Below are 26,141 nucleotides of genomic sequence, written 5' to 3' on the forward strand. Positions count from 1 at the left end.
TATCATTCATTTAATTTCGAGTTCAGTATTAACAGTTAAATAAAAATATAAAAACTTGAATATAGATACATTTTTTTCTTTCCCAGACAGATATTGATTATGTACATGGTGTTGTAGCCAACCTGGAGAAAGAGTAAGTTCTTCTTAATTATAAACATAAAAATATTTTGGTTACTGTTATCTCTTGGGTTTCTTGCTAAAAGAAAATGCCTTCCTTGATAGTTCATTTCTCTGTGGAGTTCATTGTTTATTAGATCACCTCTGACTGGTATTTGATATTGTCATAAAGTAGGTGCATATATATCCAGTTATGTGATGGGATAAATTGGTGTATTTCATTATAGAAAAGACTTGAATGTCCTATGTATGTAACACTATTAAATAACAGTCTTTAATCTTGAAGACAGTGAATACAGAGAGAGTCATATGAGAGTGAATACAGAGAGAGTCATATGAGATTAAATCTTTCACACTGTATTTACCAGGCAAAATCTTCCTGCTCTCAGGGTAGATATTTAACGTAGTAATTTCAGACCTCAATTTTAAACTATGTCTTAATCTGTTCTATTCTGCAAAGATTGAGTAGCAGTTTACTATGAGCGAGGCACATGGTAGGTAACAGAGGGAAAGCTTAGTAAGTTTCAGATATTATTTTTTATAATATTGCCTTAATAGTTTCAATAGTGTAATAAAATTAGTCTTGCTATGAATTTCTTCATTAAATTGTATCTGTTTTTGTCCCTAAAAGATATACCTTCTACTTAAAAAGAAAAGACAAAAAAGAAGCAACAATCATTTGCTAACCCTACATTTAAAATAATGTGGCTCCTTGTCTATCAAAATGTTAAAATTGAATATTTAAAAACATTATAATTCAGGATTAAATTGTTATTTGTTTGGTTTTCCTGAAGTGCTGAGTTTCTTGGAAGTCCTTATAGAAATAAAATTTGGCATAGACTTCTTAAGGAACAGGGCAGTAATGATTGGTCCCCTTTCCCACTGACCTCAGGGGCAAGTCTGTGGGCTTATGCAAGGATTCTGGTGATTTACATCTTCCTCAGTGTGTAGAAAACCAAGCTCAGACAAAAAGTACAGTTAAACACTAAGAACATTTGTGCAAAGGCAGGCAGTTGCACTAGCATTTTGTGGAGATTTGCAAAAATGAATCAAGGGAGAATGCAAATGCAAAAGAAATTACAATTCAGTCAGTACAGACTAATTAAAAACTTTAGAAAGGGTTCTTAACCTCAGCCCAATGGACATTTTGGGCCAGATAATTTTTTGTTGTGGGGGCTGCCATATGCATTGTAGAATGTGGGGCAGGATCCCTAATGTCTACCCACTAGGCGTCAGTAGTACTGATCACAGTTGTGGCAACCAGAACGTCTTCAGACATTGCTAAATGTCTTCCAGAGGGACAGAATCACCCCCAGTTGAGAAACACTGTTTGCGAATGACATGTGGTCTGTAACCCACAAGCAAAGCTTCTTGAAGATGTAAGAGCTTTGGTTTTTGCAAAAATATATGTGTTTAAAGACACATACATACTTATTTGTTTTTCTTCAATTTTCTATTTTCTGTGAGACCTTGATTTTTTTTTTAATTCAGATACATTTTAGGAACGTTAATGCCTGCAGTTGGCTTAGGATTTCTATGCTACTTTAATAAGAGCAGTATTTTATAGTTTTTAAAGCATTACTTTAAAAAAAACTTTTGCTATTGGAAAAAACTGTATTTTCTGTAAATGAAATCAGTGATGAGCTGCTCCTTTTAACACCTTGCGGCCATAACATTATACGTTGCTACAAATGATTACTGATGTGTTTTATGTTAAACACAGTGTATTGAGCTTTAAGATAAATAAAATCCCACAGAACTTAAGTAACTCAGCTAACCTTTCTCATAATAGATTTTCTAAAGAAATCAGTTCTGGCTTGGTGGAAGTCATATCACCCCCTGAAAGCTATTATCCTGACTTGACAAACCTAAAGGAGACATTTGGAGACTCCAAAGAAAGAGTAAGGTGAGCATGTGCCGTTTAAAATCCTCCACACTTGTGAGTGTAAATATTTAATACATGTAGTTTTTATTTATCGAAGCTGAAAACATTTTAGAGTTGAATTTGGTAAAATATTCTAGGTAAGTCTCATTAAGTCCAGGACAGCTTGGAAATAATGTGGAGTTTTCTTAGAATATGTAAAAACTTAATATCAGCTTTTATTTTACTGTGTTTTCTTAAACTAGCTTTTAGATCCACTTCTCTTATGTGTTTCTGTAGGCTACCAGGAATTCACTGACAGGGTTTAATACTGTAAACTTAAATATGAATTTTTTAAATCACTCAGTACCTATTTGTGAACTTTGATCTGCGTGCAAACAGTCCTAGGCACCAGAGTAGGGACCCTAAAAGTGTAATTTTTGAAGCACTCGTTTGATGAAACATTAAGATATTACTGAAAAAAGGGTCTGTGGTCAAGGAAGTTTGGAAAAATATGTATTAAGAATTTTTTTTCCAATAAATGTCTTTACTGTTGGATATTTTTGTGCCTCTTATGAATTAATATGTTTCTAGAAGGGGAACATGTATACATACTTACTTGATATTAGACTCATTTTTTTCCTCAGGACAGCTTGAGAATTAGTGTTCTTGGGAATACATTTTGATAAAGTCTTCATTAGAGGAAAGTGAATTTTCTTTGACTCTTCGTCCTAAGTGAGTGAGTGTGTGTGTGTGTGTGTGTGTACACATATACATAGATGACATGTTATGTAGACATTTGACGTTTATACATTTAATCTTATTTTACTAAATTTGAGTCTGATTCCTAACTTACTTTTTGAAAATGTTTATTTCAGATGGAGAACAAAGCAAAACCTAGATTACTGTTTTCTAATGATGTATGCTCAAGAAAAGGGCATATATTACATTCAGGTAAGTGTGGTTTTTCCTTTGTTTTTCACGCTTGTAAAGAAAAAGTGTTATCAAGGGTATGTTTTCATTAAAACAGGAAGTTTTGAAAGTGCAAACCCTCTGAGATCTGACAAATCATAACTATCTCAGAGCAGAGGGGTCTCCATGGTAACTGAGCATGTGGGCTCTGATGTTTCTCCACTGAGTAGGGAAGCCAGCCCTCCACTTAGCGGGGGACCTGCAACTTACTTATCTTTTTCCTCTTTTTCTCCCATTTCCCCATCTTCTCTTCCCTCTTCCCTCTCTCCACTGTCAAGAAGAACTAAGATGTCATTATTTGGCAGATTTTAAAGAGGAATTTTCTTACAATTTTTCTTTAGTGGTCTTACAATGAACTAATTTTTTTTTGTAGGCCACAATACTGTTACCACTATTTTGAAGATAATAAAATTGACATTTAATTCTAACAGTCCAATTAATTTTAGCAGCACAACAGTCCAATTTTTACCAAGAACACAATATGTCATGGGATTATAGACACGAGCTGCTGCACCTGACATGTAGCATGTTTTAAAATTAGGAAGTATGAGGCCTCCAATTGTGTTCCCTTTTTTTTAAGACTATTTTGGCTGTTTAGGGTCACTTGAGACTCCATATAAATTTGAGGAGGATTTTTTTCTATTTCTGTAAAAAATGCCTTGGGAATTTTGGTAGGGATTGTATTGAATCTGTAGATCGCTTTAGGTAGTGTGGACATTTTAATATTATTAAGTCTTCCAATACATGAGCACAGGATGTCTTTGCATTTATTTGTATCTTCTTTGATTTCTTTTAGAAATGTTTTGTAGAAAAATTTTCCACCTCCCCAGTTAGGTTTATTCCTAAGTATTTTATCTTTTTTGATACTACAGTAAATGGGATTGTTTTCTTGATTTTTTTTTTTGGATTGGTCATTGTTAGTATACAAAAATACAACTATTTTTGTGTGTTGATTTTGTATCCTGAAACTTTGCTGAAATCATTTATTACTTGTAGTTTTTGGTGGATTCTTTAGGTTTTTCTACATATAAGATCATTTCATCTGCAAATAATGATAATTTTACTTCTTCTTTTCCGGTTTGGGTACCTTTTACTTTTTTTACTTGTTTAATTGCTCTAGTTAGGATTTCCAGCACTATGTTGACTAGTAGTGGTGAAAGTGGGACTCCTTGCCCTGCTTCTAATCTTAGAGGGAAAGCTTTCATTTGTTTGCTGCCAAGTGTGATATTACCGATGGGCTTTTCATATATTACCTTTATTTTGTTGAATAAGTTTTTTTCTATTTCTAGTTTGTCACATTTTTTTTAATCAAGAAAGTGTCTTGAATTTTGTCAAATGCTTTTCCATACCAATTGAGATGATCATGTGTTTTTTTCCTCCATTTTGCTAATGTAGTATATGTTACACTGATTGATTTTTGTGTGTTGAACGATCCCTGTATTGCAGGTATAAATCCCACTTGGTTATGGTGTATATAATTCTTTTAATGTGCATTTTAATTCCATTTGCTAGTGTTCTGTTGAGGATTTTTGCATCAGGGATATTGGTTTGTAGTTTTCTTGTGTCTTTGTCTGGCTTTGGTGTCAGAGAAATGTAGGCCTCCTAGAATGTGTTTGAAAAGTGTTCCCTCTGTTTCAGTTCTTTGGAAGACAGCTGTTTGAGGAGGATTGATGTTAATTCTTCTTTAAGTGTTCAGCAGAATTTTCCAGTGAAGTTCTCTGGTCCTGGGCTTTTCTTTGCTGAGAGGTTTTTGATTACTGCTTTAATCCCCTTAGTTATTATAAGTGTGTTCAAAGTTTTTATTTCTCCATGATTCACCCATGGAAAGTTGTTTTTAGAGGTTTATCCATTTCTTGTAGATTATCCAATTTGTTGGCACATAATTGTTCCTAGTAGTCTCTTGTAATTCTTCTATTTCTGTGATATCAGTTGTTATGTTCCCTCTTTCATTTCTACTTTTAGTTATTTGAATATTCTTTTTTTCTTAGCTAATCTAGCTAAGGGTTTATTAATTTTATTGATCTTTTCAAAAACCAACTCTAGGTTTCTTTGGGTTTTTTTCTGCTTTTTTTTCTATTTATTTATTTTTTTCTATTTATCTGATCTAATATATTTTTTTCTCCCTTCTGCTAATTTTGGGTTTAGTTTGTTTCTTTTTTTCAATTTCCTTGAGGTATGAAGTTAGGTTGCTGATTTTGAGATCTTTCTTCTTTTTTTTAATGTAAATGTTTACTGGTATAAACTTCCCTCTTTGTATGGCTTTTGCTACATTTTGGTATATATTTTTTTGTTTTTGTTTCTTTCTGGATTTTTTTCTAAATCCCTTGTGATTTCTTCTTTGACCCATTGGTTGTTTAGGGGCGAGTTGTTTAATTTCCACACATTTGTGTATTTTCTGGGTTTACTTTTCTGCTATTGACTTCTAGTTTCATTTTGTTGTAGTGAGAGAAGATACATTGCATAGTTTTAGTCTTCTTAAATTTGTTGGCAGGCGGCACTGGCTCACATCTGTAATCCCAACACTTTGGGAGGCTGAGGTGGGCAGGTCACTTGAGTTCAGGAGTTCAAGAGTTCAAGACCAGTCTGGGCAACATGACGAAATCCTGTCTCTAATAAAAATACAAAAAATTCACTGGGCATGGTGGTGCATACCTGTAGTCCCACCTACTCGGGAGTCTGAGGTGGGAGTATCAGTTGAGCCCAGGAGATCGAGGCTACAGTGAGCCTTGTGCTCTCCAGCCTGGGTGACAGAGTGAAAACCTGTCTTAAAAAAAAATTGTTGGCTGGGCACGGTGGCTCACGCCTGTAATCCCAGCACTTTGGGAGGCTGAGGTGGGCGGATCACAAGGTCAGGAGATCAAGACCATCCTGGCTAACATGGTGAAACTCCGTCTCTACTAAAAATACAAAAAATTAGCCAGGCGTGGTGGCGGGCGCCTAGTAGTCCCAGCTACTAGGGAGGCTGAGGCAAGAGAATGGCGTGAACCCAGGAGGTGGAGCTTGCAGTGAGCCGAGATAGCGCCACTGCACTCCAGCCTGGGCAACACAGCGAGACTCTGTCTCAAAAACAAACAAACAAACAAAAAATTGTTGAGACATTATGGGGCCTAACATGTGGTCTGTCTTGGAGAATGTTCCATATGCTCTTGAGAAGAATGTGTATTCTGCTGTTGTTGGGATCAGTGTTCTTTATGTCTGTCGGGTCCGTTTGATTATAGTGTTGTTTAAGTCCGATGTTTCCTTATTGATCTTCTGTCTGATCTATCCATAACTGAAAGTAGAATATTGAAACCCCCTAGTATTATTGTGGTGGTGTTTGTTTCTTCTTTCAATTCTGTCAGTGTTGACTTCATATATCTGAGACCTCTATTATTAGGTGCATCTTTATTTAGAATTGTTATGTCTTTTCAGAGATTTGACTGACCCTTTTATTATTGTACAATGTCCTTCGTCTCTTGTGACAATTTTTGTCTTAAAGTCTTACTTTGTCGAAGTATGGCCATCCTTGTTTTCTTTCAGTTCTGGATTGCATGAATTATCTTTTTTCATTCTTTCACTTTTAACCTATGTGTGTCTTTTGATGTAAAGTAAGTTTCTTGTAGATAGTATATTAATGGATCTCATTAAAAATTTCCATTTGGCCTAACTGTGTCTTTTAATTGGGATGTTTGACCCATTTACATTTTTAGTGATTACTAATACAGAAAGACTTACTATTGCCATTTACTTTATTTTTTTGTATGTCTTGGAACTTTTTTGTCTATCTTTTCCTCTCTTGCTGCTTTCTTTTGTGTTTCGTTGATTTTTTTAAATTGTGACGTATTTTGATTTCCTTTCTATTTCCTTTTGTGTATATTCAATAGATACTCATTTTGTAGTTACCATTGCAATTACATATCTTAAAGTTATAACAGTCTATTTATTACTTCAATGACAAATAAAATCTCTACTCTTTTACATCTCTGTCTCCCCTGCACTCTATTTTACCAATGACACCAGTGACCGCTTTTTATATTGCATATACATTAACTCAGATTTATAATTATTGTTTGTGCATTTAGTCTTTAAGAAGTGATTTTAATGTGATTAAAAGATTTGAAAGGGGTACCAGATTTTAAAGTGATTCATGCACCTGCATTACCTTACTACGTCTATATTTATCTGTATATTTACCTTTACCAGGGAGTTTTATATTTTTATATGGTGCTTTATTACTGCTTATTGACCTTTCACTTCAACTTGAAAATGTTCCTTCAGCAGTAGGGCAGGTCTAGTGGTGATGAACTCACTCAGCTTTTGTTTATCTGGGAAAGTCTTAATTTCTTTCTTTCTTTCTTTCTTTTTGTTTGAGATGGAGTCTTGCTCTGTTCCCCAGGCTGGAGTGCAGTGGCACAATCCCAGCTCACTGCAGCCTCCACCTTGCTGCGCCCAGCCTGAACATTCTTTTTTTCTTTTCTCTTTTTTTTGAGACGGAGTCTTGCTCTGTCGCCCAGGCTGAAGTGCAGTGGCGTGATCTCGGCTCACTGCAAGCTCCGCCTTCCGGGTTCACGCCATTCTGCCTCAGCTTCCCGAGTAGCTGGGGTTACAGGTGCCCACCACCACACCCAGCTAATTTTTGTATTTTTAGTAGAGATGGGGTTTCACCGTGTTGTTCAGGCTGGTCGCGAACTCCTGACCTCAGGTGATCCACCTGCCTCGGTCTCCCAAAGTGCTGGGATTACAGGTGTGAGCCACCGCGCCTGGCCTTCTTTACTTTTGAATTACAATTTTGTCAGATATAATATTCTTGGCTGGCCAGTTTTTGTTTAGTATGTTTTAGCACTTTGAACATAGCATTCCACTCTCTTCTAGCCTATAATAAAGTTTCTGCTGGGAAATCTGCTGATAATCTAATAGACGTTATCTTGTATTTGTTGGGTCACTTTCCTCTTATGGCTTTCAAGATTCTTTGTGACTTTTGACAACTTCATTATGATTCTTCTTGGTGTAGATCAATTTATTGTAGTTGGGGTTCTTTGAACTTTTTGAATTTGTATGTCCATTTCTATCCTCATATTTGGGAAGTTCAAATAGGCTCTCTTCTCCTTGTAGAACTCTCATAATGTGTATGTTGTTTCACTTTGTGCTGTCCATAGGTCCCTTAGGGTATCATTATTTTTCTTTTATTCTTTTTTCTTTTTGCTCCTGTGCGTCAGTAATTTCAAAAGTCCTATCTTTAAGTTCACTGATTCTTTCTTCTGCCTGCTCAGGTCTGCTGTTTAGTCCTTCTAGTGAAATTTTCAATTCAGGTTTTATATTCTTCAGTTTTAGAATTTCTGTTTGGCTCTTTATAGTTTCTGTCTCTATTGATATTCTCATTTTGTTCATGCATCATATTCCAAATTTCATTTAGTTGTCTATCTCTGCTCTCTTTTAATTTACTGAGCAATCTTATGACAGTTATTTTGAATTACTGGGCAGTTCATATGTCTTCATTTCTTTGGGGTTGGTTTCTGGAGTTTTAACTTGTTCCTTTGGATATACCATATTTTTGTTTATTTGTATATCTTGTTTTTTGTTGTTGGGATCTTGGCATTTGAAAAATCAGCCACCTCTCCCAGTCTTTGCAGTTTGGTTTTGTAGTGGAAGGATTTTCTTCAGTCAGCCTAGTTAAAGACTCTGGAGCCCTTTGAGCCTTTTCTGGGGCCATGTCCTCTCTGCTTGTGGGTGTAATCTCCTAATTGAAGTTGACTGGTTTCTAGTCAGGAGCTCTGCAGCACTGTGGCCGTGTTGGTTTTGTAGTAAGCTGCAGTACTGGAGCTCCACCTAGTTTCTGTCTCTGGTACTGCAGCCTCTGGTGCCAACTGATGGCCTTTGTTCTTAGCTCCCAACCTGGTGCCCTGTTCCTGACACTATGATTTAGATGAGACAGAAATCATTCCCTCTGGCTGCACTCGAAAAAGTCAAAAACACTGGGTATACACCAACTTCTTTCTCTCCTCAGGGAGAAGTCGGGAATTGAGTGTTTCCTCACTGTGGTCTGTGCCCAAGAGAGGGCCTCTGGCTGTGGAATGCTCAGATTTTAAATCTGTGTCTCGTGTGGGGAATGTGTCTTGTGTGTCTGGGTTTCCTGTTTCTGTCTTGCTGATGTCACTCTCACACAGCCCTCTTTTACAGTAGAGGATCATGCTGTATGTATTGTCTGATAACCTTTTTTGCTGTCACTTGACATATTGTTGATACGTACCTTGCTATGCCAGTAAATACAGATTGGTGTGATTTTTAATCCCTTCTTGAAGTCCTGTTATTCAGATATCATAATCAACCTTCTTGTTGGTCATTTAGATTGTTTCTAATTGTTCAGTTCTTTCAAAGTCAAATTCAATGAACATTCTTTTGTTTTTCAGAGACAGAGTCTGACTGTCACACAGGCTGGAGCGCAGTGGCACAGTCATAGCTCATGGCAGCCTCAAACACCTGGGCTCAAGTGATCCTCCTGTTTTAGCCTCCCAGGAAGCTGGGACTACAGGCATGCACCACCATACTGGGTTAATTTTTGTATTTCTTTTTGGTAGAGATGGGAGTATTGCTAAGTTGCCCAGGCTGGTCTTGAACTCCCAGCCTCAAATGATCCTGCTGCCTCTGCCTTCCAAAGAGCAGGGGTTACAGGTTTGAGCCACTGGTCCACTGGTGTCAGTGAGCTTTTTTTTTTTTTTTTTTTTTGGAGACAGGGTCTTCCTCTGTTGCCAAGGCTGGAGTGCAGTGGTGCAAACACAGTTCACAGCTCGCTGCAGCCTTGACCTGGGTCATATGATCCTCCCACCTCAGCCTCCTGTGCGGCTGGGGCCACAGGCATGCACCACCATGCCTGGCTAATTTTTTTTGTGTGACTTTTTGTAAAAACAGGGTCTCACTTTGTTGCCCAGGCTGTTTTTGTTTGTTTGTTCGAGACATAGTCTCCCTCTAGCCCAGGCTGGACTGCAATGGTGTGATCTCAGCTCACTGCACCCTCTGCCTCCCAGGTTCAAGTGATTCTCCTGCCTCAGCCTCCCAAGTAGGTGGGATTACAGGCCCTTGCCACCAGGCCTGGCTAATTTTTTGTATTTTTAGTGGAGACGGGGTTTCACCATGTTGGCCAGGCTGGTTTCAAACTCCTGACCTCAAGTGGTCCACCCGTCTCAGCCTCACAAAGTGCTGGGATTACAGGTGTGAGCCACCACACCCAGCCTGAACATTCTTAAAATAATCACATTTGCCCAAAAATTATGCCTCAGGAAAGAGGGAGTTGCTTTATATTCAAGTCTTCACATACGCTTATTATGTGGAATTCTCTCAGTGAGTTCATTGTCATCTACAGAGTATTAGTGGGAAAAACATATTAGCCTAAAAAGTTCTCAGTTAATGGTAGTTTTAAATGTTCATACAGGATAGATTTTACCTGTGACATTTTGTTGAAGACTAAGATGAGAGGTGATGTGGCAAAGGAATTTATTCCAGACGTCATAATTATCCCCGCGGGATATGACTCCAGGGTTGCATGGTTTGGGAATGTATCACATCCATGACTCTTAAAGAATGCTTTCCAAAAGGCAGTAGAGTCAGGGGTTACTTTGTGATTGTCATAGACATACCCCTTAGGGGAAAGGAAGATGCTGTGGCTTGGAATGGAGTTTCCACTGACAGCATCATACAGTTTCATAAAGTGCTTTATTGCAAAAAACTCTGAGTTGAACACGGTGCCTTCTGGAAAACTGATAGATGATGCAGGCACTTCACAGGTGGTGCTTGAGTAAGTCTTATGGTAGCGCATAAGAAAGCGTGTTACGGGCCGGGCGCAGTGGCTCACGCCTGTAATCCCAACACTTTGAGAGGCCAAGGCGGGTGGATCACCTGAGGTCAAGGGTTCGAGACCAGCCTGGCCAACATGGTGAAACCTCATCTCTACTAAAAATACAAAAAAAATTAGCTAGGCGTGGTGGCGTGTGCCTGTAGTCTCAGCTACTTGGGGAGGCTGAGGCAGGAGAATCACTCGAACCCAGGAGGCAGAGGTTACAGTGAGCTGAGATTGTACCACTGCACTCCAGTGTGGGCAACAGAGGGAAACTCCATCTCAAAAATAAAAAATAAAAATAAAAAAAGAAAGCACATTACATCAGGCAGTCCCACCTCCAGCGAGGCTGAGAGTAATCAGTGGGTTCCATATGCCCGCCTCATTGCTGCATTATAAATTTAGCTCTCCAGCAGCTGTTCCACTTAAGGTTTCAGCATCCATTGATTATTTTTCCCTAGATCACTTATTTCATTAGCGGTTTCCAAGTGGTGCTTTCCTAATTCTGTAATTGCTAATGCTCTTAGCTTAGTTCTAAATGCTATGTTGAGTTCTTCTATAAAGAATTTTTCTTCCTTTATTAGATTACCTTGAAAAATAGTTCTTAAAGAAAGGCTGGAGTAAATGCTTGATTTCATTCTCTTACTAATTTTTAAAGTTGGTGCCTTAGCAATCTACAGTGGTGGCTGTTTTTAAAGTATCATTATGTTACCTATTGGGTACTATGTTCACCATTTGGGTGGTGGGCTCAATAGAAGCCCAAACCCCAGCATTATGCAATCTATCCATGTAACAGACCTGCACATGTATCCCCTTAAAAACAATGTATCATTATGAAGTCATGGATATTTAAAATACATTTGATTTGCCACAGTCCATTGCAATCATTATTCTTATTGATGCTTTCATTGGTACATCATAATCCAGTGGGAACCCTTTCAAATTGGCTTTTGTATCCTTTCTATATAAGTCCAGCAATCTTTTTGGGGGCTCAAGTGATCCTCCTGCCTTAGCCTTCCGAGTAGCTAGTATTACAGGTACCCACCCCCATGCCTGGCTAATTTTTTAATTTTTTGTAGAGATGAGGTCTTGCTCTGTTGCCTAGGCTCATCTTGAACTCCTGGGCAACTCAAGCCATCTACCTGCTTGGGCCCCCCGAAGTGCTGGGATTACAGGCGTGAGCCACTGTGCCTGGCCTCAGTAATTGTGATTGTTTCTTTGATGATTGGCACATCTCGCGCATTTCCTATCCCAGATCTGGAATCGATCATTTCTCTGAGGAGTGCTATTCCTCTTCAGGGTGTGTGGTATATAGAAACACAATCTGGGCGCTTAAAGGTGCTCATTGCTATTGTCTTGTTTTTGCTTCTAGGACTTTCAGCAAGAAAAAGTGTATTTTATTTTACAGAGGAAAAAAAAATCACACGTTTGTATTGATAGTTCCAATTCAAACTGGATTAAGATGTAAGATTTTAGGGTTATAATAAAATTATAGGACTTTTACTTAGCTTTTCAAGTTTTTACGTGTATTTATTTTCTTTTATATTGAAAGCCTTGGTTTTCAATAATATCCTAATAATATAATTTTTTATTCTGTAATATACGTAAAATAGCTTCACAATATCAATACCATTATCACTACTAACAGTAAGACTACTAAATTCAGTTTAAACTTTCTTTGTGCTTTCTACCCCATAGAATGTATCCTGATATCCTCCTTCTCTCTCTTTTTCCCCCTCCCTCCCCATAACTTCTGCTGTGATAAGACCTTTATCTTGTGCTCTCTCTGCCCCATCCACTCACATGTCGGCATCATTCCAGCTGTCTTACTTGGAAAGGATGTCCTCATTTTCCTCATTGTTATTTCCCATAGAAAGGAGTGGCTTAGTTGACTTACGATGTATTTCTTCCATTTTGTTTTCTTCACTTTCTTTTAATAATATCTAGCTTTATATTTTTATTGTTTTTACCATTGTCTTCTTCATTTTCATGATAAAGGTATGCTTGTATTTTTCCATAATAATATCCTTCTCTCAATACCTTTTTTGATGTATTAATATGATTGTTCAATTTTCTCTAGCTTGAAGATGATATTATTGTCAAACAAAATTATTTTAATACCATAAAAAATTTTGCACTTCAACTTTCTTCTGAGGAATGGATGATTCTAGAGTTTTCCCAGCTGGGCTTCATTGGTAAGAAAAGTGTCACACTTACCTACTTTTCATAAATAACTGTGACTCTCAGAATCTAAAACCAAGTAGCTACTTGTCCTAAAGATGTCTTTTTTTCCTATGGAAATGGGTTGTTTTAGAGAAAACTTAAGTTAGGTAAACCTCTTTGTATGACATGATGAAAGTCAACCCAGAATAGAATTTGGAGACTTCTAAGATTATTGTATTTACTGTAGCGTTCTTCACAATGCCAACCATGGTGCTGGTGAGCATGTTTGACTTTTTCTTCTCTGGCATTTCCAGCTCCTTTGTTAACATAAGATTGCAGTTCTTTTAAAAACAATACCACAAAGAGTTTTCTCATATAAATTCCTAGTATTTTCATGCAATGCATGAAGTCCTCATTCAGTGATTAATTTTTATTTGTTTTTCTCTTAACTAGTTGGGGCACTCATTTCTAAATGGTTTTTGGCTGATGTTTCAAAATTAGCCAGCTTAAGAGTATGTTTAAAGTTGGCCAGGCGCAGTGGCTCATGCCTGTAATCCCAGCACTTTGGGAGGCCGAGGCGGGTGGATCACCTGAGCTCAGAAGTTCAAGACCAGCCTGGCCAACATGGTGAAACCCTGTCTCTACTAAAAATACAAAAATTAGCCTGGCATGGTGGCAGACGCCTGTAATCCTAGCTCCCCGGGAGGCTGAGGCAAGAGAATTGCTTGAATGGGGGAGGTGGAGGTTGTAGTGAGCTGAGATCGCGCCCCTGCATTCCAGCCTTGGGGACGAGAGTGAGACTCAATCTAAAAAAAAAAAAAAAAAAAAGAAGAGTATGTTTAAAGTTGAAGAATTGAAGGAAATTTACAGGGTTCAAATAATATTGAGAGGATAACATTTCATCTCCTATGGTACTTTTTAACACTTTAAGCATTAGAGGCTGGACCTTTGACAATCTTGATCATTTAACTCAAAACTTAAAAGTCAAAAACCATCTTTACTTGCAAATGCTTTAGTGAAAACAAAATTAGGAGTCCTTATTTTTTGCATTTATTGATTTAGAATAAAATTTTTTACCTAAACCTCTCAATGTTAAATGGGAAGAATCTTAGTAAGACACGAAGGGAAAATCTCTGACTTGCTTTTTGAATGCTTTGGGCCAGTAGGTATACGATAGATTATTATAGTAACATCGGGAATTTACTATATCTGTTTACACCCAGGTGACGGCTCAAGAGAAAGTTTAGCCGAAGCAACTTTGTTTAATTTTGATAATACAAGTGGGGAAATTGTTTATGATGATTTATAGTTGAAAGCGCAAGCCTCAGTGTATGTCGTGGGCAAGATTTCATGAATGTAAGCCATTTGGGTGCTTGGTTTCTTCATTGCAGCTATTGACTGGGAATATCTTTTCAGGTAAAATGTTTCAAGCGCCGGATCTTACTCTGATTGTAGAATTCATATTCATGTTTTACAAGGAGAAACCCATTGATTGGCTCCTGGACCATATTCTCTGGGTGAAAGTCTGCAACCCTGAAAAAGATGCAGTAAGTTAATTCCTCACCAGAGTGGAGGGAGTTTCACTTCTGTATTTCGTGAAAGTGACTTTTAGAGATTTTGCAAATAAATAGTTAAATAGGTAGGTGATATAAAACTTCTTTCCTGAGCTGATAAAAAGTTTCTATATTAGAAGAACTTTTAGATAGCAGTGGAAGATCCTGTAAAGCAGGAAGCTGTTACAAGATGACGTACATTCTTTAAATTGCTGATAAATGTTTCTAGTGTTTGTAAGCCCTGGTGGTTTACTAACATTGGATGTAGATGTTGGTCATATCTGTTCTTGGCATGGGATACCATTTCAGTTTGTTTTCTTCATATTTCCTGTTCACTCTCTTTTTCCTTGTATACTGGGGACGATATTAGACCCTAACACATCTGTAAATGAGGAATAAAATAGAAGTAATAATTTTATACCAAAACAATGAGACGTTAAAGTACCTTTCAGCGTGTTACTCACAAAAAGCCAGTGTTCATAATAATATGATTACCTTTGGGATAATAGTTGCAGTCAAGTAAGTGAATAATAATTTTTGCTTTGATCATTCAGATAGCATGTTATTACCATAGAGATCTTATTGTTAAGAGTAATTAGGCCAGGTGCAGTGGTTCACGCCTGTAATCCCAGCACCTTGGGAGCCCAAGACTGGAGGATCACTTGAGCCCAGAAGTTCAGGACAAGCCTGGGCAACATATCAAGACCCATCTCTACAAAAAAACAATGATTTTTTTTAAAAAGAGTAATTAGGTATGTTTTCCTTGTCCAATTTGAATTGTGTCTCTGAAAAAAACTATAGCTTTTAATTTATTTGATGTAAGCATAAACAATATGTAAAAGTACAAATTCTTAAAAATGTCCATTTTGATGTGTAATGATAAGTATCACTGTAAGAACATGTCATTATAGAGTTGACTTACCATTCATTGTAACAAATAAGCATTAGTTTGACTTCATGACCTTCTACTCCCTAGAATAGTTGGATCCTCATACCTGCTAGGTTTTAGGATACTACCTTCTGGTGTCTGTAGGCTATCATTGCATTCTGTTTAAAAAAAACCACAAAAATTTTAAAAAACCCAACACATTCTTAGTTAGAGGAAATCATGGAATCTAGCAATGGCAGAGTATCTGTTTTCCGACAATTAGTTGAACATATAAATTGTTTTAAACAAATCATTTTTTAGAGATCTCAGTCCTTATGCACATTTTCACTGTGACTTACAGAAATTTTTATTGTAGGACACAGAAAAAGTTAACGTCATCTTTAACCTCCTACAATACACTTGCATTCCATTCGTCCTGTGCAATTTTATTTAATATGTGGTTAGGTTCTAAAATGAGCCTGTGAGGTGAAAAAATCTATAGTAGAAATTAAAACCACAAAAACCCTCTAAATCCTCCATAAATTTGGGTACATGAACTTTTGGACGATTTCATCCATTCCTTCACCCTTCTGTAGTCCATGTTTTTCTGTGGCCTCTAATTCTTCAGTTGCTTCCCCTAGAATCTCGAGGGTGCTGTCGCCACATCCTTGACAGTGGCCCGGGAAACCCTTCGAATCATTTATACATTGTCCCAAAGGGTTATCAGCGTGGTTGGGCCCTTCGGCCAGAGTCCTTCCATTGCCACTGGAGTGACAGGCTGAGTTCCAGACACTGCCTCGGTGGTTTCGCTCTCTCCTCAACCTTGCGCTCCCCAGTCTTCTCTCTCTCTTGCCCTTTGCCCTTCCCTTTGACTCTTCCTCCCTTTCTTTCTCCTTCCACTTGAGTATTTGTGCAAAGAAAATACACTATTTCACCTTTATTGTAGTGTCAGTAATAATGCCAGTGAAGTGAAACCTCTTGAGAAGTAGGCATTTTAGCACCCAGTATATTATTAGAAGTCTTCTAAAGTGTAAATTTCTTTTTTTTTTTTTTTTTTTTGAGACAGAGTTTTGCTCTTGTCACCCAGACTGGAGTGCAATGGCGCAGTCTCAGCCCACTGCAGCCTCTGCCCCCAGGTTCAAGCGATTCTTCTGCCTCTCAGCCTCCTGAGCAGCTGGGACTACAGGCACGGGCCACCACGCCTGGCAAATTTTTATATTTTTAGTAGAGACCAGGTTTCACCGTGTTGGCCAGAATGGTCTCAATCTCGTGACCTCATGATCCCCCAACCTCAGCCTCCCAAAGTGCTAGGATTACAGACGTGAGCCACCAAGCCTGGCTGCTAATTTTTGTATTTTTTTTTTCTTTTTTTTCTTTTGTGAGACGGAGTCTCGCTCCGTTGCCCAGGCTGGAGTGCAGTGGCGCGATCTCGGCTCACTGCAAGCTCCGCCTCCCGGGTTCACGCCATTCTCCTGCCTCAGCCTCCTGGATAGCTGGGACTACAGGCGCCCGCCACCACGCCCGGCTAATTTTTTTTTTTTTTTTTGTATTTTTAGTAGAGATGGGGTTTCACCGTGTTAGCCAGGATGGTCTCGATTTCCTGACCTCGTGATCCGCCCACCTCGGCCTCCCAAAGTGCTGGGATTACAGGCGTGAGCCACTGCGCCTGGCCAATTTTTGTATTTTTAGTAGAGACAGGGTTTCACCACGTTGGCCAGGCTGGTCTGAAACTCCTGACCTCAGGTGATCCATCTACCTTGGCCTCCCAAAGTGCTGGTATTGCAGGCGTGAGCCACCGTGCCCAGTCAAGTGTAAATTTCTTACAAAGATGTGTTTTTTGATTTTTTTTGGCCCCAAACTTTTGTAAGTTATTGAAAATGAAAAGTCTAAATAAATATTTGTCAAGGTGGCCCTCGGTGTTGCACAGCCTTCACACGCCAGGCCCATGCATGAGGACAGGTTGAGATGGAACGTCTGGACCGTGGGGCACTACGAGTTGAAACATAGGCGTCCCTTCCTGTGTTGACAGAGATTGTCTGTGGAATTTTTAATATCATTTACTTGCTTCTAGGCAAATGATTGCCTCACATTTTCAAGTTGCTTTCATGCAACAAAATGCGCCATTTATAATTTGCAAATTCATTATATTATTAAATAAAAAATATTTTGTATATTTGAACTAACCCCCTCGTCTACAGTTTATTCATTTTAATATTAAAAGTCAAATCTTTGTTGACATGTGTTGAAGGATGGTTGAAATTAAATCCTTCACTCTTCCCTTAACTATGCTTATTTTAAATTTCTGGATGATGACTATTTATCAAGGAAGTAGCAAATCTATTAGTGCCTCAAAGACTAGAAAAAAATATGATTTGTAATTATGACTTGAAGTTGTTTTCTTTTCAATCTTGTTGTTGTTGTTGTTTGTTTGTTTGTTTTTGTGACAGAGTTTTACTCTGTCACCCAGGCTGGAGTGCAGTGATGTGATCTCGGCTCACTGCAACCTCTGCCTCCTGGGTTCAAGCGATTCTCCTGCTTCAGCCTTCCAAGTAGCTGGGATTATAGGCTTGCACACCTGGCTGATTTTTGTGTTTTTAGTAGAGATGGGGTTTCACCATGTTGGCCAGACTGGTCTCAAACTCCTGACCTCAGGTGATCCACCTGCCTTGGCCTTTCAACATGCTGGGATTATAGGCATGACCCACCGCGCCCAGCCCTTCTTTTCAATATTTTAATAAAGGACTTCTCATTTTCCAGGTGAGGGCAAGATTTCACTTTATTATGCAACACTAACGTGATTTTTTTTAATATTTAGAAACATTGTGATAGACAGAAAGCAAATCTGCGAATTCGCTTCAGACCTTCCCTTTTCCAACATGTTGGTCTGCACTCATCACTATCAGGAAAAATCCAAAAACTCACGGTTGGTGACTTAATTTTATTTTCTCATGAACATACAACTTGTTATTTAAGTTATAATTATTGTTTTTCTTCTTAAATAAGCTGTGTATTATTTAATAGCATATATGTCTTTGCTCCCAGGATAAAGATTACATGAAACCATTACTTCTTAAAATCCATGTAAACCCACCTGCAGAGGTATCTACTTCCTTGAAGGTCTACCAAGGGCATACGCTGGAGAAAACTTACATGGGAGAGGATTTCTTCTGGGCTATCACACCGATAGCTGGAGACTACATCTTGTTTAAATTTGATAAACCAGTCAATGTAGAAAGGTTGGTGATTATTGAAATGTATGTGATCTTACAATTTGGATCTCTTATTCGTAATGTGATTTATAATAGATTTTTGTGTGTGTGCCTGACAGATGTGGGGACACAGTGGGGCCCAAAATGTTGGGCTTTAAATTACATGTAAAACAACTCCATAATAAAACGAGTATGTTGTTTTCAGATGTAATGTCGACATTTAACACGTTTGGTGAACTTCATTGGTATTTCTGGACTTAGTATATCTAGTATAATTTTTTAATACTTTTTTGCGGAACTCTCGAAAATCTTAAATTAGTGTTTATGTCTTTATCCTGGTATGTCCCTTGAAAATTGATCTGGAGCTAGTTGATTAGCCCAGCAATTTGGTTGAAATGATAAATTTGACAGAGTATGACTATTCTTAGTCAATGGTTTTACAAATGCTAGGTTATTTTTGGTACACCAGGGAGAAATTTACAGCCATTTTATGTTTTTGAGCATTTATGTTCATTTTACAAAATTTAGGACTTTCTTCCTTTTTTTTTTTTTTTTTGAGACAGTCTCGCTCTGTCGCCCAGGCTGGAGTGCAATGGTGCAATGTAGCTCATTGCAACCTCCACCTCCTTGGTTCAAAAGATTCTCCTGCCTCAGCCTCCGAAGTAGCTGGGATTACAGGTACCTGACACCACACCTGGCTAATTTTTTTGTATTTTTAGTAGAGACAGGGTTTCACCATGTTGGCCAGGCTGGTCTCAAACTCCTGACCTCAGGTGATCCACCCATGTCTGCCTCCCAAAGTACTGGGATTATAGGCGTGAGCCATTGTGCCTGGCCTGTTTTTAATTTAATAGTCGTGATTCCTTCAGTCCTTCTTCAGGTTTGGGTGTGTTCCCCAGATTGGCAGTGGCATACCTAAAGGAACATAGTTCCCCACTCTGTGGTGTTTCCTTTTATGTGTCCCAATGGGAGGGCCAATTTGATTTTTAGAATCCACCAGAAATCATTTTTAGTAATTCTATTTGAGGTGGTCAGAAACAATTTAGAGCTGTGATACAATGTTACTAATTTTCTTTTGTTACTCTAAACTGATTCCAAAGAGGAATTCAAGTTTTAAAAGTGTTTTAAGCATTGGAAATACCACTGGAAGAACATACAGAAATAGTTTTGAATAATATTTTGCACTTGCATGAGCATTTATTTGTTTTGCTGTTAAAGTTCATTTTTATACTATTAGTAATACTCTGCACTTTGAGATATTGTTTACCACTCAGAGAGCCAGCATAGAATTAGAAACAGCATAGATGTCCATTAGTATGTGTTTGGTTAAATAAAATGATGTTGCCACGCAGTGGAATGCTATAAGCAGTCATCAAAAATATTGACGTAGATTAGTATGTATTGACATGAAAACTTTCTTAGATATATACTAAGTGGGGTAAAAAGCAAATTTTATAACTTTATAGAATATCCTTATAGATCATTTTATAGATTATAGCATTATATGTGTATAGGATTCTAGAATATATAGCATTCTATATAGAGAGGATAGAATTATAGATTATAGAAGGATTTTTTGAAAAATAAAAACAATGTTTTACATATATTATGTACATAGAACAAATCTGCAAAAAATCTATCAAACTGTTAATAGAGGTGAGATAACAGGGACAGTTTCACTTGATACATTTATTTTGTGTGCTTTTTCCCTCAACAATCAATTTCTTTTTCTTAGTCTTTGACTTTTGAGAAAGTATAGATTCACACGCAGCTGTAAGAAGTAAAACTGAGACATCCTGTGTACCTATCACCCCACTTGCCCAAGGGTAGCATCTTGCAGACTGTGGTTTTGACACCAGTATATCAAGATAAGGACCGTTTCTATCACCCCAAGAATTCCCACGTAACCTTTTACAGCCATATCTACTGGCCCGCCGCTGTAACTGTATCGTAACCATACTGTGACTGGCTGAGCATTTTGAATGTGCAGGGGACTTTTTGTCAGTTCTCCTGAACTGATTGGAGCAGTCCTCTGAGGTAGATGGGACTATCTGCATTATAGAAGAAACTCAGGCTCAGAAAGCTGAGGAAACTCGTGAAAGGTGACAATTCTAGTAAGTGAGAGACCCAGGATTTGGACTCAGGTCTTTCTGACTCCTAAGCCTAAACTTTTAACCATGCAACTGAACTAAAGTTAGGTTTAGATTCAGACATACTTTGCATGTCTTATCTAGTTTCCTCCCTTCCCCACACCCTGAGAACGCATACGCATACTTACTAGTTTGTTTTCAGAGTATCAAAAACAGAGTATTATACTCACACTCAGAAAGTATTTTAGATCTGTCACCATATATCGATAATTAGTCATTCTTCAAATGCTTTTTTAATATTGATATTCAGATATTTTAAGAGGTTAATTTACTTCTAGTCTACTAATATTAAAGTTATTTGTATTGGATAGAACTAGTCTTTGTTTCTTTTATTATTATTATTTATTACTATTATTATTATTATTATTTAGAGATGAGTTCTTGCTGTGTTACCCAGGCTGGAGTGCAGTGGCACAGTCACGGCTCACTGTAGACGACACCTTCCAGGCTAAACTCAAGCAATCCTCTCACCTTAGCTTCCTGAGTAGCTGGGACTACAGGTACATACCACCATGCCTGGCTAATTTTTTAATTTTTTGTAGCGACGAGGTCTCACTGTGTTGCCCAGGCTGGTCTTGAACCCCTGACCTCAAGTGATCCTCCTACCTCGGCCTCCCAAAGTGCTGGGAGTACAGGTGTGAGCCACCACGCCCAGCCTAGAACTGGTCTTTGGACATGCCATGACTACTGGTTGTCCTAGTGAAGTTTTTTTCTGATATAAGATACAGCAGTATTATATAGGTGTTATAATTTTCTGGCAAGAGGTTTAAATATTTAAAGCATTATAGACAGTGACATAAAACTCATCCTTTTTGAAAATATCTAGGTACATTATTATGTTAAGCAGCAAACATAATTGTTTCTGACAGAAGGAATGAACTTATCACCTAGGAGTCATGCTCTTAAGTTTCTAAGTTCCCTACAACCATTCAGAACACATACTGTGCAGTTATTACAAGCTCTAGCGTTGTCAACTTTGCTTGCTTAGAGTCTTGTTTAGAAAAGCTGACTCTGAGGTAAGGTCATTTTCTTGAATCTTTGTAAAATCTAGCCCGACTTGTGTTTTTATTTTGATGTTTGTATTTTCAGTTATTTGTTCCATAGCGGCAACCAAGAACATCCTGGAGACATTCTGCTAAACACAACTGTGGAAGTTTTGCCTTTTAAGGTATGACTGCTATTTCCTCTTACCTTTCCCTAACAACTAATACTAGTAGACTTAGCTTGAAGCTTTTCTTGTTTTTAAGGGGAAAGAAAATTCTCATGATTTGCAGGACTCAGTGGTGAATAATATTAATTTGTTTTGAAATATGAAGCACTTTTATATTTGACGAGTGCATTTAACCCATTCATAGAAAGAGCCTTCATTTTGTTTTATCTTGGAAAGTAACAGGCCAGACCCGGTGGCTCACGTCTGTAATCCCAGCACTTTGTGAGGCTGAGAGGGGTGGATCATTTGAGGTCAGGAGTTCAAAACCAGTCTGGCCAACATGACAAAACCCCATCTCTACTAAAAATACAAAAATTAGCCAGGAATCGTGGCATGCGCCTGTAATCCCAGCTACTCGGGAGGCTGAGGCACGAGAATCACTTGAACCTGGGAGGTGGAGGTTACAAATAATATGAACGTTTCTACTAGAAAAAGAAATGAATCATCGTTTTATTTTATTTTATTTTATTTTTTGAGACAGAGTCTCGCTCTGTCACCGGCTGGAGTGCAGTGGTGCCATCTTGGCTCACTGCAACCTCTGCCTCCCAGGTTCAAGTGATTCTCCTGCCTCAGCCTCCCGAGTAGCTGGGAGTATAGGCGCGTGCCACTATGCCCAGCTAATTTTTGTATTTTAGTAGAGACTGGGTTTCACCACTGGCCAGGATGGTCTTGATCTCCTGACCTTGTGATCCACCTGCCTCGGCCTCCCAAAGTGCTGAGATTACAGGCATGAGCCACTCCGCCCGGCCTGAATCATTGTTTTCTTTAGTGTTTACTTGCTGTTTGTATTTTGAGTCCAAATTCTATGTGTTTTTAATGCCTGTTAATTAATACACAATTTAATTTATTGGTCTCTAAGGAATCCTTAGATTTCTTTCAAGTTAACTACACAGTTCTTCTATAGTTTTAATAGAAAATACTGTTCTGTTTAATTGATTTAATGTTTCATTTCCAACCACCAATATATTATATACAGATTCAAACGATGGCTTAAGAAAACATCTTTTATTATTAATCTAAGAAGTTTTTTAAAGTTCAAGACTGAGATGATATTTCTCTTTTTAGGGATAGCTGTGTTACAAATGCCACTTCATCTATATTAAGATATATTAATAACTTAGGTTAAATAGAAAGAATTATTTTTGAAATTAATGCTTTTGTTTTATTTTAGAGTGAAGGTTTGGAAATAAGCAAAGAAACCAAAGACAAACGATTAGAAGATGGCTATTTCAGAATAGGTAATATCTACTTTAGTAAAATGGCCTTTATTTTTCTGGACTTACTCCTAAAGTACTTTTAAGTTCTTTTCAGATGTTAAGCAACTTGAGGATTACAATTACCAGTGCCCTCCAGGTTTTATGTGTGCTGTGTTGTAGTACTTGCTTTTATTATTTGATCTAAGTAGGATTTCATATCACAGATTGGGCTGTCTTTCTCGCTCCTTCTGTGCTGTGTGTCGTGCTCTTGTTGATGCTCCCTGATAGAGAGTCTGCCTGCACTGCCTCCTACTGGAAGGGTTTATCTCCTCTCCAGTCTCAGCTCACATTGACAGGCCAGAATCTGTGCTTCGGGCCCCTTCCCTCCTCCCCACCGTCACATCTGTGTTGAGATGTCCACTGACATAGCCTTATACCTGGCAGCCACATAGCCGTCTACCACAAGCGTCTGTAACACACATTTCTTTATTGATCGCCAGTTTTTGCTGTCCCTATCCATCTAGTTGCCTAAGCCTAACGTGGGAGGCACCCTGAAGACTGCCCTCTTCTTACTGTCCATTAGCACAGATCTGTCAGTTTTTCATCTGACAGTCTTGAGTCACCCTGTCTGTGAGGGGCAGGCTGCTCTGTGCCTCCAATTCAGAGCCAGGGGAGGGACTGCATCTCGCTGTGGCTTTCCTGTGGCTTTCTAGAGCCACTGCAGTTACTTTTCTGAAATGTAACTAGAACCCTGAGGCCTTTTTGTTATCTGATCCCTTAGCTCCCACCCACCTTCACATCTGTGACTTTCTCTCATTCTTTCTCTCCAGCCCTGAGACTGTTGTTCCTCTGATGAAGGCCCCACACTCTCCGGGCAGCCACATCTCTAGCCATTTTCTCTGTCTGAAATGATTGGTCAATTATTTTTCCTTCTAATAAATGCTTTTGCACCCTTAATCTGCCCATTTAATGGCCTCACTTCCCTGCTCTTCAGATCCCCCCGTATGTGCCTTTGCTGTGTGGTTGTGTTGTTCCATAGCTCCGTTCTGTGTGCTCCCCCTGGAGAGGGAGGGGCCGTGTCTCTCCTGTATGTCCCGTAGTTAACACAGGGCCTGTCACTTGGTAGACACTGACTCAATAAATAACTGTACATTTTCTTTTGCTTAAAACAAATGAATGCTTCTCTTAGTATTAGACAAGAGCAAATATTGGTAAATTGATATTGTAGGTCTATAGGATAGATACATTTTTAAGCCCTTTCTAGAACAGTTTTACCTTTGGTAAGTATCATTCAGCCATTGCTAAGAGGCTTGCACAATAACCCTGGCTACTTCCTTTATAGTTTTGGTGGATGAATGATTTTTATATTTGGGCTGTACCTTAGCCCATCTCTGGAAATATACACAAAATCAGCTGAGTATCTGAGACATTTATTACCCCATTACCTGTCACTTATTAAATTTCTGAAAATGGTATGTTCTAGATTATGAAAGTAGCATAGGAAATAGAGACATCTATATTAAATATCTCTATAGTAATTGAAGAAAATGACCATCTAAAATATCAACTCATATGTTCTTAGAACGAGAAGTGAACTTCTGCATCATCAGCCTAGGACCTTGTGTAATCAAACAGAACAGAACTAAAGAGCAACTGATCTTTTTTCAACTGAATGTAGAACATTCTGCTTCCTTAAGAAGTCTTCTTTAATGGAATTGTGTGTGAGGAGCTTCCTTGACCCTCTCGTTAGCAAAACAATTATAACTGGTGAAAATTATTTTTAAAAAACTATTTTAAATCTGTGAAGATTGTCCTAAGGGCTTGCAGCAAATGGAGCAACATTTATTCATGAGAATCTCCCAGATCTCGGGGAGGGAGCCAGGACCAGCCTTATCACTCATAGTACCCCAGCTCGGGGAGACAGAAGCTCACCCCAGCTAAGGGAGACAGAAGCTCTGCCCTGTGCAGGTACAACCAGGAACACTGGACTCTCCTGCCAGCTTCTAGTCTAGGGCTGTGGCATCTGCCCAGGAGGGTCAGGCTGCCAGCATCTGTCCTTACCCCCAACTCTGTTGCAGAAGCTCTGTTCCAGACAAGAGCAGCTGATGAATCTGGGCAGAACTCTGCCCCAGGCACAGCAGGGTGAGAATACTTGGCCCTGATCACCGATGTCCTAACTCACTGCCCCAGTCCAGTCAGTAGCAGAAGCCAGCCAAGAAAACCAAGGCTTGACTGGGTGCAGTGGCTCACGCCTGTAATCTCAGCACTTTGGGAGGCCAAGGTAGGCAGATCACCAGCTCAAGAGTTCAAGACTAGCCTGGCCAACATGGTGAAACCCTATCTCTAGTAAAAATACAAAAATTAGCCAGGTGTGGTGGTGTATGCCTGTAGTTCCAGCTACTTAGTAGGCTGAGGCTGGAGAATTGCTTGAACCCAACCCAGGAGGTGGAGGTTGCAGTGAGCCAAGATTGCACCATTGCATTCCAGCCTGGGCCACTCTGTCTCAAACAAAACAAAACAAGACAAAAACCAAGGGCCACTGCCATGACCAGTGCTCAGATCCTAAAGCAAGGTGTCACTCCAAGAGAAGGGGCTGCTGTCCTTGCCAAGGACCCAGAGCAGTGGTGCAGAGATTGTCCCCAATGGAGAGGCAGGCCAGAAGAACAGAAAGCTCTAGTTCTCCCTAAAGAGGGGATGACTTACTTGAACCAGAATGTGGGGAAGTTCAGCCTCAGGGTGCTGTGGAATACAATGGAAATTTTAGTGTTAAGCAATTAGAGATGTTAGCTACAGACAAGCAAATTTGGATCCCAGTGGAAAGTTTAACGGGGAGAACTAGGGAAAGAGATGCTAGTAAGAGCCCTCTTGGCATGCAAACAAGCTGCTGTTGAGACGGGAAAAGTTCCCTTACCCACCTTTCGGGGCGTGTGATGGGGGTGTGGCTTGCTTCTTTGGTGCCCTACTGCTCAAACCCCTAGGGGAGCATGCAGAAGGGCAGGCTGTGGGGCTCTGACCCCATGGCAGTGTCTAGGGGT

The 26,141-nt window shown here is 38.9% G+C and overlaps 1 protein-coding gene across 13 annotated transcripts in view; it reads left to right on the top strand.

Moving 5' to 3' along the window:
* MGAT4A (alpha-1,3-mannosyl-glycoprotein 4-beta-N-acetylglucosaminyltransferase A) overlaps window positions 1-26,141 on the top strand; it is a 119,460-nt gene that overhangs the window by 80,188 nt on the left and 13,131 nt on the right. For 5 of the 13 annotated variants that reach the window (XM_054677250.2, XM_054677276.2, XM_054677288.2 and 2 more), the window contains exons 6-15: window positions 87-133; window positions 1,910-2,023; window positions 2,857-2,932; window positions 12,838-12,952; window positions 14,337-14,467; window positions 18,157-18,264; window positions 18,384-18,577; window positions 21,072-21,200; window positions 21,790-21,868; window positions 23,082-23,148. In XM_054677250.2, the coding sequence (XP_054533225.1) occupies window positions 87-133; window positions 1,910-2,023; window positions 2,857-2,932; window positions 12,838-12,952; window positions 14,337-14,467; window positions 18,157-18,264; window positions 18,384-18,577; window positions 21,072-21,200; window positions 21,790-21,868; window positions 23,082-23,148 (1,060 nt within the window). 13 annotated transcript variants of the gene reach the window in all.

The sequence above is a fragment of the Pan troglodytes genome, chromosome 12 (assembly GCF_028858775.2).
Source record: "Pan troglodytes isolate AG18354 chromosome 12, NHGRI_mPanTro3-v2.0_pri, whole genome shotgun sequence".
Taxonomy (NCBI): domain Eukaryota; kingdom Metazoa; phylum Chordata; class Mammalia; order Primates; family Hominidae; genus Pan; species Pan troglodytes.